The sequence below is a fragment of the Apteryx rowi genome, unplaced genomic scaffold, assembly GCF_003343035.1.
Source record: "Apteryx rowi isolate R43461 unplaced genomic scaffold, aptRow1 scaffold_83, whole genome shotgun sequence".
In the NCBI taxonomy this organism is placed as follows: domain Eukaryota; kingdom Metazoa; phylum Chordata; class Aves; order Apterygiformes; family Apterygidae; genus Apteryx; species Apteryx rowi.
Genome location: NW_020451127.1, coordinates 839,116 through 850,331, shown reverse-complemented (window position 1 = coordinate 850,331; position 11,216 = coordinate 839,116). Strand labels below are relative to the sequence as shown.

Here is an 11,216-nt window from a genome sequence, read left to right as displayed (position 1 = left end):
GGGGGCCCAGGCCAGGCCAAGCCAGGCTCAGAGTGGGGACGGCTCAGATGAGGCCTTGGGGGGGGCTGGGACAGATCAAGGGAGGCCCTGGGGGGGGGACAAGGCCGGATCAGGCCAAGCTCCGAGGGGAGACAGCCCGGGGGGGGCACTGGGCCAGGCCAGGTGAGGCCCTGAAGGGGGTTGACCCTAGTGAGACCCTGGTGGGGGGGACAAGGCCTGGCCTGGCGAGGCCTTAGAGGGACCTGGGCCAGCCCAGGTGAGGCCCTGAGGGGGAACAGATCAGGTGAGGGGTCCTGGGGGGGGGGGACACCAGGCTAAGTCAGAGTGAGGCCAGAGACTGGAGAGCAGGAGCCTGGGGCGAAGGAGAGCCCTGCGCCAGCCCCGGCGCTCGCTGCCGCTTCTTGGACCGTGGTTTCTTTGTGGGGCCTTTGGGAAGCCGTGCCAGAGTCTGCAGCCCCTGGGCTGGTCTGAAGCCAGAGGAGCGCTTAACCTCTGCTAAAGCCGTTCCCGTGAGGAAGACTTCCTGCGCCCTCTTTCCGTGTTTTGTTGATCTTCAGAAAGCCTTTTTTACCGATTCGAATCAAATGCCTTTTCTGATAACTGTCCCTAGAAGCCTGCTGCCTCCCCCTTTTTAACTAAGCGCTCCTTTCTCTAAAGCGTTTATTTTGCTTTCGCAGCGTTTCCGAAATGCGGCGCTGACCTCCGGTCCGTTACAGCCTCCGTCCTTCTTCCCCCGCAGCCGTAGCCGCGCGATGGCGGCCCGACTAGTGCGGCGCTGCTGCTGGCGGCACTTCGGTGCCTTCGTCTCCGCTCCCTCGGCAGCCCCGGCCTCTCCGCTCGCGTCAGCCGCTAAGACAGCGATAGCAAGAGCTCTCCCGCCAGCGCCTTCCGCTCCCTTTCATGCTTCAAGTCCCTCCCGCTGGGCAGACGGATTCTCGGTCAAAGAGCGGGTGGAAGACGCCAGAAATCCGGAGCACAGAGTCATCAGCGAGCTCCTTGAAACAGCTGCTAGTCCTCAAGAACTCCTCCAGCTGAACGAACTCCAGTCTCTAAACAGCAACGAAGCCTCGCTAGTAATTATTCAACTTTCCCGCCTTGCGGCGGAAAAAAACCTGGAGACCCAGAGCATTTTGCAAGACGAACGCTTCCAGCAGCTCGTTGTCGTCACCGATTCTCAGGTAAGTCCCCTCGTGTGACGGAGGCGTTTTGGGGGGGGAAAACCGTGATTTGGGATGCTGACTGCGCTCCTGCGTACGGAACTAGCTTGGCTGTGTAGAGCGGCGGCTCTCCCGGGATCCCTTGCTGGGCATCTGTCAGGTGAGTTGCGTGTTTAGGATTTGTGCTTTTGCCTTCTGAGGGAGAGTTAAGGGGACCAGGAAAAGGGGAAAACGACCCGAGAGCCTAATTCTTTTTGGAAAGCAATGCTTTTTGTGCCAGGGACAAAACACAGCGGGATAAAAATACTTCATTTCTCGCTGCAGAAATTGCTATAGTGGCCAGGGACATCCAGGGACATCGAGGGACGTCAGCGGCCAGAGGCAGGAGATGATCCCTGTTAAGCGCTGCCTCTCTCCTTCCTCCGTCCGTTTTCAGTTTTCTCGATAAAATTCAGCCGCTGCCTTGTCAGCGGTTTGCGGCAAAGACGGGTCGTAGCCCTGCGGCCCGACAGCTTGAGGGACTTAAGTTAAGGACTTAAGTCGTCCTCAAGAGCTGCCGGTGCCTGCGCCTCCTGGCGAATTCACTGTAATTCCCCGCGCCGGCGCTTAGCTCCGGGAGAAGCCTCCTTGTAAGGTGGAGCATCCGAAGGAAACCAGCGCCCTTCGCGTGGTACCTTACGCTCCCCTTATTTCAGACCTTAGCGGCCCCGTCGGATTCGGTGCCGTCCTCTGGTTGGTCCCGAAACACCCGCGGTTCGTGGGCCCCGGGTCTCCCCGACTGAGCTCTGGGGACGACGGCGTTCTGCAGCCGCTAACGCGAAACCGAATCCATCAGCTCGCGGTGTCCTTGCGTGACAAGCCGGAGACGCCAAATGAGCGTGACCTCAAATGAAGGGTTCCTAATGAGCCTGAGGCGCTAACGAGCTGTCGGCTGGGGGGAAGCGTGGTCTCAGCGAATGCGTGAAGACGACGGGGGGGGATCAGTAAAGGGGGGGGAATCTGGTTGCGGTTCTGGCAGCGACCTTCTGGGCGACCTTGGGCAAAGCGCGAGCTCCGCTCGTTTTACCCGCCGCCTTCTGGCGTGCGGTTTTCGGCTCAAGGAGCCTTCGGCGGAGCGCCCTCAGGGAGCTCGGGCCGTTCTCGTGCGAGCGGTGGTTCCCCGCGGCGCCGAACCGTGCCTGAGCATCGTTGGAGGAATTTGCCGTGCTGGTAGAAAGGCTGGAGTTTTGGCAGGCCGGAAAATTAAGGCCTTCTTTTGCCCGCACGTGGTACGTCCTGCTCCGAGCGCTGCGAGCCCTCGCGTTGCCTTCTGCGCTGTCGGTTTGAAACGCAATTCTTGTTCTTAAACCGTTCGGTAATACTGCAGCCAGGCCGTGTCCTGTCTGATAGGTGCTGTGCCCTGTCTGGAGGGGGCTGTTCCGGCAATGTTTTCTGAACAGCGCTGGGGAGGGAGCTTTCAGAATTGATGTTTTCCTACGGATCTAGTTGGTTATCGTGGAAATTAGCAGAGCTTTCGGACTGGAATTTCCGTTTAGCTGCATTTGGGATCTGGTGAGAATAACCTAATCGCTGAGCTGAGCTGCAAAAACGCTGCTCAGCCTCTGGGAAACCTTTCACTGGGTCTTGCGTGTGAACACGGGCTAGATCTGGAGGCACAAGAGTCGTTTTCTCCTTGACCTTCTTTTCGGAGAAGGCCTCGTGCGTCCTTTGACTTCAGCATCGCAAAGCAGCAGCAGAACACGCATGGGGTGGGGAAGCCTGGTCTGGGAATGGAGAGGCTGGTGGCCTCGTGGTGAGGTAACAGGGCGTTGACTGACACCGAAAGAGGTGAAAGCTTGAAGACCGATCGCTCTTGGAGAAGTGAGGCATCCGTAGCTCCATCTCGGATGAGGGCAGCTAGTGGGAAAGCAGCAGATGGCGGCTGGGCAGCGTGTGTGGAAGCGGGACTGGTCAAGTCCTGGGGCAGTGGGATTCGCGCCTGACACAGGCTTCCTTTCGGAGACCTTGGGAAGAAACAGGTGCTTCTTAGGGTGTGTTTGCCTGACCTCCATAAGATGGTGACCTCAGGACGAGGTGAATCGTGTCCTCGATGACCAAGTAGAGCCCAGGTGACCGGCTGAGGTGGAAGTATCTGCTCCTCGTGCTTCTGCGTGGAGTCAGACGAGCCTCCCGCTCTGCCTCTGGGAGCCCTGTGCTCTAGCCCTGACAAGAACCGCTCCGAAACGCATCTCCTTCACGAGGAGTTGTGGGCCTCGGAGCTCCTCAAGTTTCTTGCCCTGAGTTATCCCTCTGTCCCACTGCTCCTTGTTTCACTCGTCACCGGTGTCACATCCCAGCCGCGCCGTGGAAACGTTTCGGTGTATACGCCTCCGGAGAAGGGTAAAGTCTACTTAAACGTTTTACCCGGCCGCTAGCAAATCCGCATAGCTTCCTTCTCTGCTGCGTCGAGCGGTTGAGGGCAGAGGGAGCTTATAAACGACGCGTAATTCCCCGTCCGGGCTTAGTCGCGCCGCTGGCAGCCGGCAGCCCTGCGGTCTTGACGTTACTCGGGCGCCCGGCTTCGGTTCGTGACAAAGGCACGCGGTGCCGGAGCGCTGGGGCTTTGCGTCTGCGGTACCTGGCCGCGCGGTTTACGCCTGCCGGCGCAGCGCGGTGGGAGAGAGCTCACCGTCCCGCGGCCGAGAAGGACCCGCTTCCCGTTCGACGCCGGGCGGTTCTCTCGCCTCCCTGCGGAGGTGGAGCGTCGCCTGGCGTTTTGTCGCGGCCGACGGTGGGGCGGTTGGCGCGCTTGAGTACCGGCTCGCCGTAACTCTCTCTGATCGACGTCTTTCCCGTGTTTCTCTTTGCTGCCCAGATTTCTCAGGTGTGGAATAACACCCTGGTGAACCTCTTAAAGAGCCTGTACTCCCTAGGGATGGACAGCAGCGGAAAGGAGATGCAGTCGGTGGAGCACGAGGTGCTCTGGCGGCTCAGGCGCCTCAGCCTCCGGCAGCTCGCCTCCCTGGCGGAGTTCCTGGCCCTCAAGCAGGGGAAGGACAGCAAGCTGCTCAACGAAGTCATCAAGAAGCTGGAGCTGCGTTGGACGGAGCTCGAGGGCACCAAAACCGTGGTGATCCTGATGGCCAAGATCGGGCACGTCTCGCCGGCGCTGATGGACCGCCTGGAGGACAAGGTATGGGCTTGGGCTCCCCCGGCGTGAGGCGGCTGCCCCAAATCTTGTCCTTGATGAGGGAAATGTCCTTTGGGAAGGGAACTGCTGCAGGCACCTTGGGGTGGCTTCGCCGCAGCTGCGTCAAATTCGGTCCCCGGCTGCCCTGTGCTGGGGACCGGCCAAACAGCTGCCACAGCGACGCCTGTAGCTCATGGGCCCCACTGTCTCTCTGCCTCGACCTTGGGGATAAATAAACGCTACGGACACTAGCGAGTGACGAGGCCAAAAGGCGTTGGGTAGCGTCCTGCCAGCGAAGCGGAAGTTACGGCGGGATAACGACCCGGCAGCGGGTGCCGCTCCTCTGTCCCGCCGGCCGGAGAATGGCAGGACCGGCAGGGGTGAGACCCAGGCCACGTCCCGTTGACGGGAATGTGGTTCTGCTTCCCTCCGTTCTCCCTTGCCGCGAGCTGTTGCTCTCATCTCCGAGCTCTTCAGCCTTCCCGTGAGCTAAACACTGGCCGCATCCAGTCTGGTCCCGGTAATCTTGGAAGAGCCCAGCTGGCACATCCTTGGGGATGACGCAAGCTGTGCTTTCCCTTCCCAACCTCTGCTCAAAACCATTTCTTGGCAGGCTCTGGAACTTGCCGAACAATTCAACCCTGACGAGATCCGGAAAATAACGCTGGCTTTAGCGTACCAGAACCGACGCTCCGTACCGCTGCTCCGGGCCTTGTCGTACCACCTGATTCAGAAACACTCGGAGCTCGGCCTCAACGTTTTGATGGACCTGATCTTTGCCTACGGTAAGTGGCTCGGCTCCGTTGTGAACTGCTTCGCTGACCGCGTCTCTCGGACCCTAAACCTCTGTATCCCCGGCCCCTGCCAGACTCCGCGCGGCAGAGGGGTTTTCCCACCTGCGCGGCGCAGGCTTCCGCCTCCCTTTCCCCACCGGTAGAGCCGAGCAAGAGCCCTTCTGCACGGTTTAGAGGTTCAACGCGTTGTCTGACTTCCAAGAGTGGGAACGACCCTTCTGATGACCACGGGGGCGTTTGTGGGTTAGCTGTGCTCTAAAAATAAAGGAATAACCCCGCTAGACCTGGCCTTGGAGGGAGCCGATGCTTCTCTTGTTGACGTTATTAGCTGACTTGCTCTTAAGTTGATTAATCTGGAATGAGTTTCAAGGAAAGTGGTGGATTCTCCAGGCCTTGGCCTCCAAATCCACTCTGGATGCCTCTCTCAGAGAGAAAATACTGCAGGAGCTTCAGCTCGGAAAGGGTAACGGGGTGGTATCGTGCTTCCGGAGATAAAATCTGCCGCTGGCACTAGGACTCGGAGCTGGTGGGTGAGGCAGGACCCAGCAGAGACCTGGTCTGGTTAGATCTGACCAGAAAGGATGGAGCCAAGCCGACGCCTTGCCTCCAAACCTCCTCCGCTCCCCGCGAACGGCTTCGCGCTCTCCCTCGTGCCGCCGCCTTTCCGCCCGTACCAGCTCCTTGTAAGTGGCCGCCGCTTTCTTTTGCCCCTTTAAGGAAAACTGAATTTCCACCAGCCCCAGGTCTTCCAGAAGATAGCCACCGACCTGCAGCCCCACGTGCCCACCATGACGCCCCTCGAGGTGACGCGCTGCATCAGGTCCTTCGCCCTCCTCAAGTGGCTCAACCTGCCGCTCTTTGAGGCCATCGCGCAGGTGAGGAGGGGCGGGAGGAGGCGCCACGGGAGCCGGTTCCGATGTCCCGCGGTTCCCAGGACACGCTTGGCGGTTTCCCCCCTCTCCGGAGACGGCGGTTGTCCCGTCGTCACTGTTCTCCCTACCCGGCGGCTGTAGTTGGGCTTGACAGCGTTCGCTGTTCAGGCTTCGCTAAAACCAACAGTCGGAACCTGCTGATTTTTGGCCGCTTTCGGCTGTCTTCTCGGCCTCCCCCGAGATGGGGAGGGAGCCTCATCCACAGCCTCTTCCCAGCCCCAACCCGGTTTTATACGCCTGCGCTTTTGTGTCCGTACCGGACAAGCGGGAATGTTACGGAGCTCTGCATCCACTCGCACCTTTCCCTCGTGCCGGGATAAAATCCCAGGGAGGCGCAAGAGGATCTTTTGCTTGTGTCTTCCCGTCCTGCCGTGGGGTGGACGTGGCCTTGAGCGGCATTTTCCATCTTTTCCTGCCTGCGCTCGTTTGGGAGAGATCCAAACCTCTGCTTTTGCCCCTTCTGCCTTCCAGTACGCCCTGGACAACGCCAAGGAGTTGTCGGTCCTTCACCTGTGCAGTATCATCCTCTCTTTCGCCCGCCTGAACTTCCAGCCCAGCGGAAGCGAGGACTTCTTCAGCATGGTAACCTTCCTCCTCTTCCTCTCCTTGGAAGCTTTCCTCCCTCCCTCTGCAGAGCCAGCGGAGAGGCCGCAGGTCTCCTCCTAGCACGTATCCCCCCCGCAAACGTGAGCGATGGAGCTCACGGAATTGGAGAGAAATTGGAGAAATTGGAAATTGGAGAAACTGGACCTCCGGAATTGGAGATGGAAACGGGTAGCCCAGAGCTCGGGCCGGACTGAAGATCCCTTCCGGGGCTCCTGCGGCTGCTCGCTTGGCGGAGCCACGCGACTCTCCCGGCTTAGCCTAACCCGGAGCCGGGTAGCGCTGGTGCTGCTCGCCCGGCTCCGGGAAGCTCCCGAGAAGGCTCGAGGCCATTCCAGGCATCGCTGCCTTCCTGCCTGGGCACTTGCTGCAAAGTGTGGAAATTACTGGGATTTCCCGATCCCCAGGGAGCCGGGATGCTGCAAGGCGCGCGGCGTCCCCGCAGCGTCCCTCCGCTGGCTTTGCCGTCCCCTGCGCTGACGCTTGCGATGTCCCGGGGTCGGGGAACAAAGTCCGCACCGGCTCCCTTCCGCAGCCTACCCGAAGGGAGAGATTCCCTCGGCCTATTTTTGGGAAAAGCGCTGTCCCTATCAGGCTGCGGTTGGAGGAGATTCCGATCTGGGAAGCGGAGGAGGGAGTCGGCTTGCGTACGTGACCTTGAGCTCACGCCTGCCGTCGCCCTTGATCTCCCCGGGGACGGATTTAGGCCAGCGTTTTCCGGAGAGGAGCCGCATCATCGCTGGGCGGGAGCGGGCGTTGGGCCGAGCACCCGGCAGAGGGAGCGGCGGCCCTCCGCCTGCGCGGCCCTGCCCAGCGCCGGCTCTGCCTGGAGGAGAGGATCGGAGGATCAGCTGAGCCCGTCGGTTCCCCTCTCCGCAGGTCCACGAGAAGCTCCAGGACCACCTGGACAACCTGGAGCCCCCGGTGCTGACGGACCTGGTGTGGTCGCTGTGCGTGCTGCAGCAGGCCAAGGCGCCCTACCTGCAGAAAGTGCTGGCGCCCCACTTCCACGCTCGGATCCGAGGTGAGGTGGGAGCCTCTGCCGGCGGGACACAGACCTGGGAACGCTTCCCCGGAGCGGAGACGGGAGTGTTTGGCATCTCTTAGCCGAACGGCAGCCGCTTGGGCTGCGCAGCCCCGTCAAATTCGGTCGCCGCCTCCGCCGTGGCGGCGACCGGCCAGCCGGCTGCCACAGCAACTTCCGTAGTCCATGGGCCCCGCGTCCCTTCCCGTGGGACCCCGGGGATAAAATCGTGCCACGGACACGCGGCTCCGACGTGGCCGCGCTCAGCCAGCCCCCGAAACGAGAGCCGGACCTTCCTGTCCGCTTCGGGCCACCTCCCTAGCGCTTCTTCTCTTCTCCTGCCAGGTGACCAGTCCCTCAAGGCCCAGAACTCGCGGCTGAAGCTGGTGCACATCAACGCCGCCGCCAGGCTGGAAAGCCCCGACTACCGGGGGCCGTTCCTGCCAGCGGAGGTGCTGAGCGCTCTGGACCGAGCCGGGGAGAAGGTCGCGCCGCCGCGGAGCGGCCTGAAGGAGATGTTGGCCGGGGTGCTGGGAAGCACGGACAACGGGCGCTTCGACGTGCCCACGGTCTACGGCTGGCGGATCGGTGAGCGCGACCCCGTCCCCACGCCGCGACCTCGGCGGGGAGGCCCTCTGCTCCGCGGAAGGGGCTGGGTGCCGGAATTCGTCCCCTCTCCCTCTTCCGCCTCCTCCTCGCTGCTGCCGGGTCCCGTCCCCGGCTCCTCCCCGCTCCGTCCCCGATTCCGCAGCCCCGTCAAATTCGGTCGCCGCCTCCGCCGTGGCGGCGACCGGCCAGCCGGCTGCCACAGCAACTTCCGTAGTCCATGGGCCCCGCGTCCCTTCCCGTGGGACCCCGGGGATAAAATCGTGCCACGGACACTCGTTCCGCCCATGGAGACGTTCGGGAAGGGACCCGAACCCCCCCCCACGGCCGGGCGGGAAGGACCTCGCGTGCCGGGTAGCGCCCGAGCAGGCCTCGAGGGTCCTCGCTCTGCTCCTCTCCCCGCGCAGACGCCGAAATGGTGGTGAACGGCGAAAACAAGCCCCTGCCCTTGAAGGCCTTGGCCGCTCCGCATCTGCTCCGCTCCGAAGGGACGAAGCCGCTGCCGCCGGGCGCCAGGAGGTGAGTCCGGGCTCGGCCGCGCCGCGGAGCCGGGGAGCTTTCGCCTCCGGCGAAGGGTCCGGCGCCGGGGGCCGAAACGCGCCGCCCCTCGAGCCTCGCGGCCTGCTCTCCGCTGTCCCCCCGCTCCAGGGTGGCCTTCCTCAAGTGGGACTTCCCCGACTTCAGCAACCGGAGCAAGGAGCTGCTGGGCCGTTGCGTCATGGCCCGGCGCCACGTCCAGGCCGCCGGCTTCCTCGTCGTGGATGTGAGTAGCCGGCGGGGAGCGGGGGTTCGGCTTTCCCCCTGCTCCCCGCCTTCTCCGCGCTGGGATTAGCCGCTGGGATCCTTTCTGGTAGCCGGCCCGGGGCTGCCCGCCGCGGATGCCGAGCGCGCTCGGCCGGCGCTGTTTTTCCCAGCCGCTGATGTGATCTCCCTGGCGGCCCCCGCGCTCGCTGGCTGGGGGGGTTCAGGTGGGGAGACGGGAGGAAGAAGAGGAGGAGGAGGAGGAGGGAACTGCCGCTTCCTGCAGCTCGAGCCTTGGATCCTGGCGGCTAAATATAGAGGCCGGGGTGGGCGGCGGGATCCCCCCAGACGGCGAGTCGGCTCCCTCGTAGCGCAGCCCTGCCGAGGAGCGGCGTCCCGGCTCCCGGCGTCTGACGCAGCCGGAGCCGTCGGCCGCGGACCGGAGAGCCGATATTTCCCCCTCCGGCTTTCGCCGCCCTTTTTGGCGCTAGGAGTTTCCAGGGCTTCGCAGGGAAAAGACCCCGAGGCTCCCGCGGAAGCGTCGCCTCCCCGAATCGGCCCCTTCTGCTTGCCGAGTCTCCGGCTGCGGGGAACCGGCCATCGGGGCCGGCTCCACGCTCAGTCCGGAGCGGCCGTGTCCCCCCTTTCCCGGGAAGGGCCACAGGCAGACGCGGGAACGCTCCACTGCCTGGCGCTCGCGTCCGCCTGTGCCGCTTTGTGCCGTTGGCAGAGGCCCGGCGTTCGTTCGCGTTGCCGAATTCGGCGACGCCGTCCCGAATTGTCCGGTGGGGAAGCCGCCCTCGCCGGGCCGCTTTGTAACGCACGGATTTATGGAGCTCGGCAGAGGCATTTTGTCCTCCTCAGCACGGATACCGCTGGTGGGATTCATCGGATCCGGTGCCCGCCTCGGGAGCGCGGGGGGCTGCGGCGCCGCTCCGGCCCTGCCTCACCGCTCTCCGCTTCCCTCCGCCGCAGGTTCCCTACTACGAATTCCAGGATTTGAAGTCGGAGCGGCAGCGGGCGGCCTACCTCAAGGACAAGCTGAACAAGGCCGTGGCCAAAGAGATGGCGAACTAACGGCTTGGCTCGGCCGAGGGACGCGCGGCGCCGGAGCCGGAACCGGAGCCGGGTGGGAAGAAGCAGGAAGAAGCGGGGGGGCCCGGCCGGGCTGCCCGTGCCGGGAACGTGTTGGAATAAAGCGACCGCCGGAGAGTCCCGCTCGCGCCCGTCTCGCTCACGTTCCCCGGCTGCGGCTTTTCGGCCGGGGTCCGGCTCCGTCGCCGTTCTCCCGCTCGCTCCGCCGGCGGCTGCGGAGGGAGGGGGGAGGCCGGGGGCCCGGCGCCGCGGCCGTGCTGAGTCGGCGGCGGCCGCCCTGCCTTCTGCTGAGTCACGGGTCCTGGCGGGGCCGTTGCTGGCGCCGGGGTCCGGGGCGGGTGCCAGCGCCGCTCCGCGCCCATCCGCAGGCGCCGGCACCCCTCCGTGCCCGTGGCCGGCACGGGTTGTCCCAGGGTCCGGCCTGTCCTTGGCCGGGATGGAGCGTCCCATGGGAGACTGGTGCCTGCGGGGCATTTCCCTCTTCCCCCCCCCCACCCAAGGAGTTGTCCATCTGTCCTCCCATCCATCGGTCTGTCCATCTAGCAGTCTGTCTACCGGTCCAACCACCCATCCGTCCTTCCATGCATCTGTCCATCTAGCAGTGTATCCACCCATCCAGCCACCCATCTGTCCTTCCATGCATCTGTCCATGCATCTGTCCATCTAGCAGTCCGTCCACCCGTCCAACCACCCATCTGTCCTTCCATGCATCTGCCTGTCCATCCATCCATCCATCCATCTGTCCTTCCATGCATCTGACCATCTGTCCATGCCTCCATCCCCCCATCCACCCTTCTATCTGTCCGTCCATCCACCCATCCATCCACCCGTCCATTGGGGACCCGTCCCCCCTTCTCTGGCCCAGTGGGGAGGGGAGGGGGGGGCACCAGCCCCCTCGCCCCCCCCCCCAAACACCCCACCCCGGGTTGCCGGGGAACCGGCCCCATCCTCCTCGCCGTCTCCATGGCGACGAGAGGAGGCGAAGGGCCGTTCCCATGGCGACACCGGCGGGGGGGGGACCGACCTCCCCGCATCCCCCCTGCGCCGCCCCGACCGCGATATTGGGGGGAGGAACGGGGCCGCCTCGGCGCCGCC

General features: G+C 63.7%; 1 protein-coding gene and 3 non-coding genes across 5 annotated transcripts; all 4 read left to right on the top strand.

Annotated features, from left to right (window-relative positions):
• The first annotated feature begins 325 nt into the window (after nt 1-325).
• TBRG4 (transforming growth factor beta regulator 4) lies at nt 326-10,177 on the top strand. Of its 2 annotated transcripts, XM_026089802.1 has the most exons (11): nt 327-509; nt 678-1,178; nt 4,012-4,329; nt 4,940-5,111; nt 5,838-5,995; nt 6,524-6,634; nt 7,535-7,679; nt 8,025-8,267; nt 8,693-8,804; nt 8,934-9,048; nt 10,002-10,177. In XM_026089802.1, exons 2-11 carry the CDS (start codon nt 753-755, stop codon nt 10,101-10,103), a joined length of 1,902 nt encoding a protein of 633 aa, XP_025945587.1. In that variant the 5' UTR covers nt 327-509; nt 678-752; the 3' UTR covers nt 10,104-10,177. The 2 variants fall into 2 exon arrangements, with proteins under 2 accessions (XP_025945588.1, XP_025945587.1); XM_026089803.1 differs by lacking the exon at nt 8,934-9,048 and having other exon boundaries at nt 326-509; nt 10,002-10,131.
• LOC112977443 lies at nt 4,440-4,577 on the top strand. Its single transcript, XR_003257498.1, has one exon. It is a non-coding gene; the product is annotated as a small nucleolar RNA SNORA5 (small nucleolar RNA).
• LOC112977445 lies at nt 7,786-7,923 on the top strand. The gene has a single exon (XR_003257500.1). It is a non-coding gene; the product is annotated as a small nucleolar RNA SNORA5 (small nucleolar RNA).
• Nucleotides 8,426-8,563, top strand: LOC112977444. The gene has a single exon (XR_003257499.1). It is a non-coding gene; the product is annotated as a small nucleolar RNA SNORA5 (small nucleolar RNA).
• Nucleotides 10,178-11,216: the final 1,039 nt, after the last annotated feature.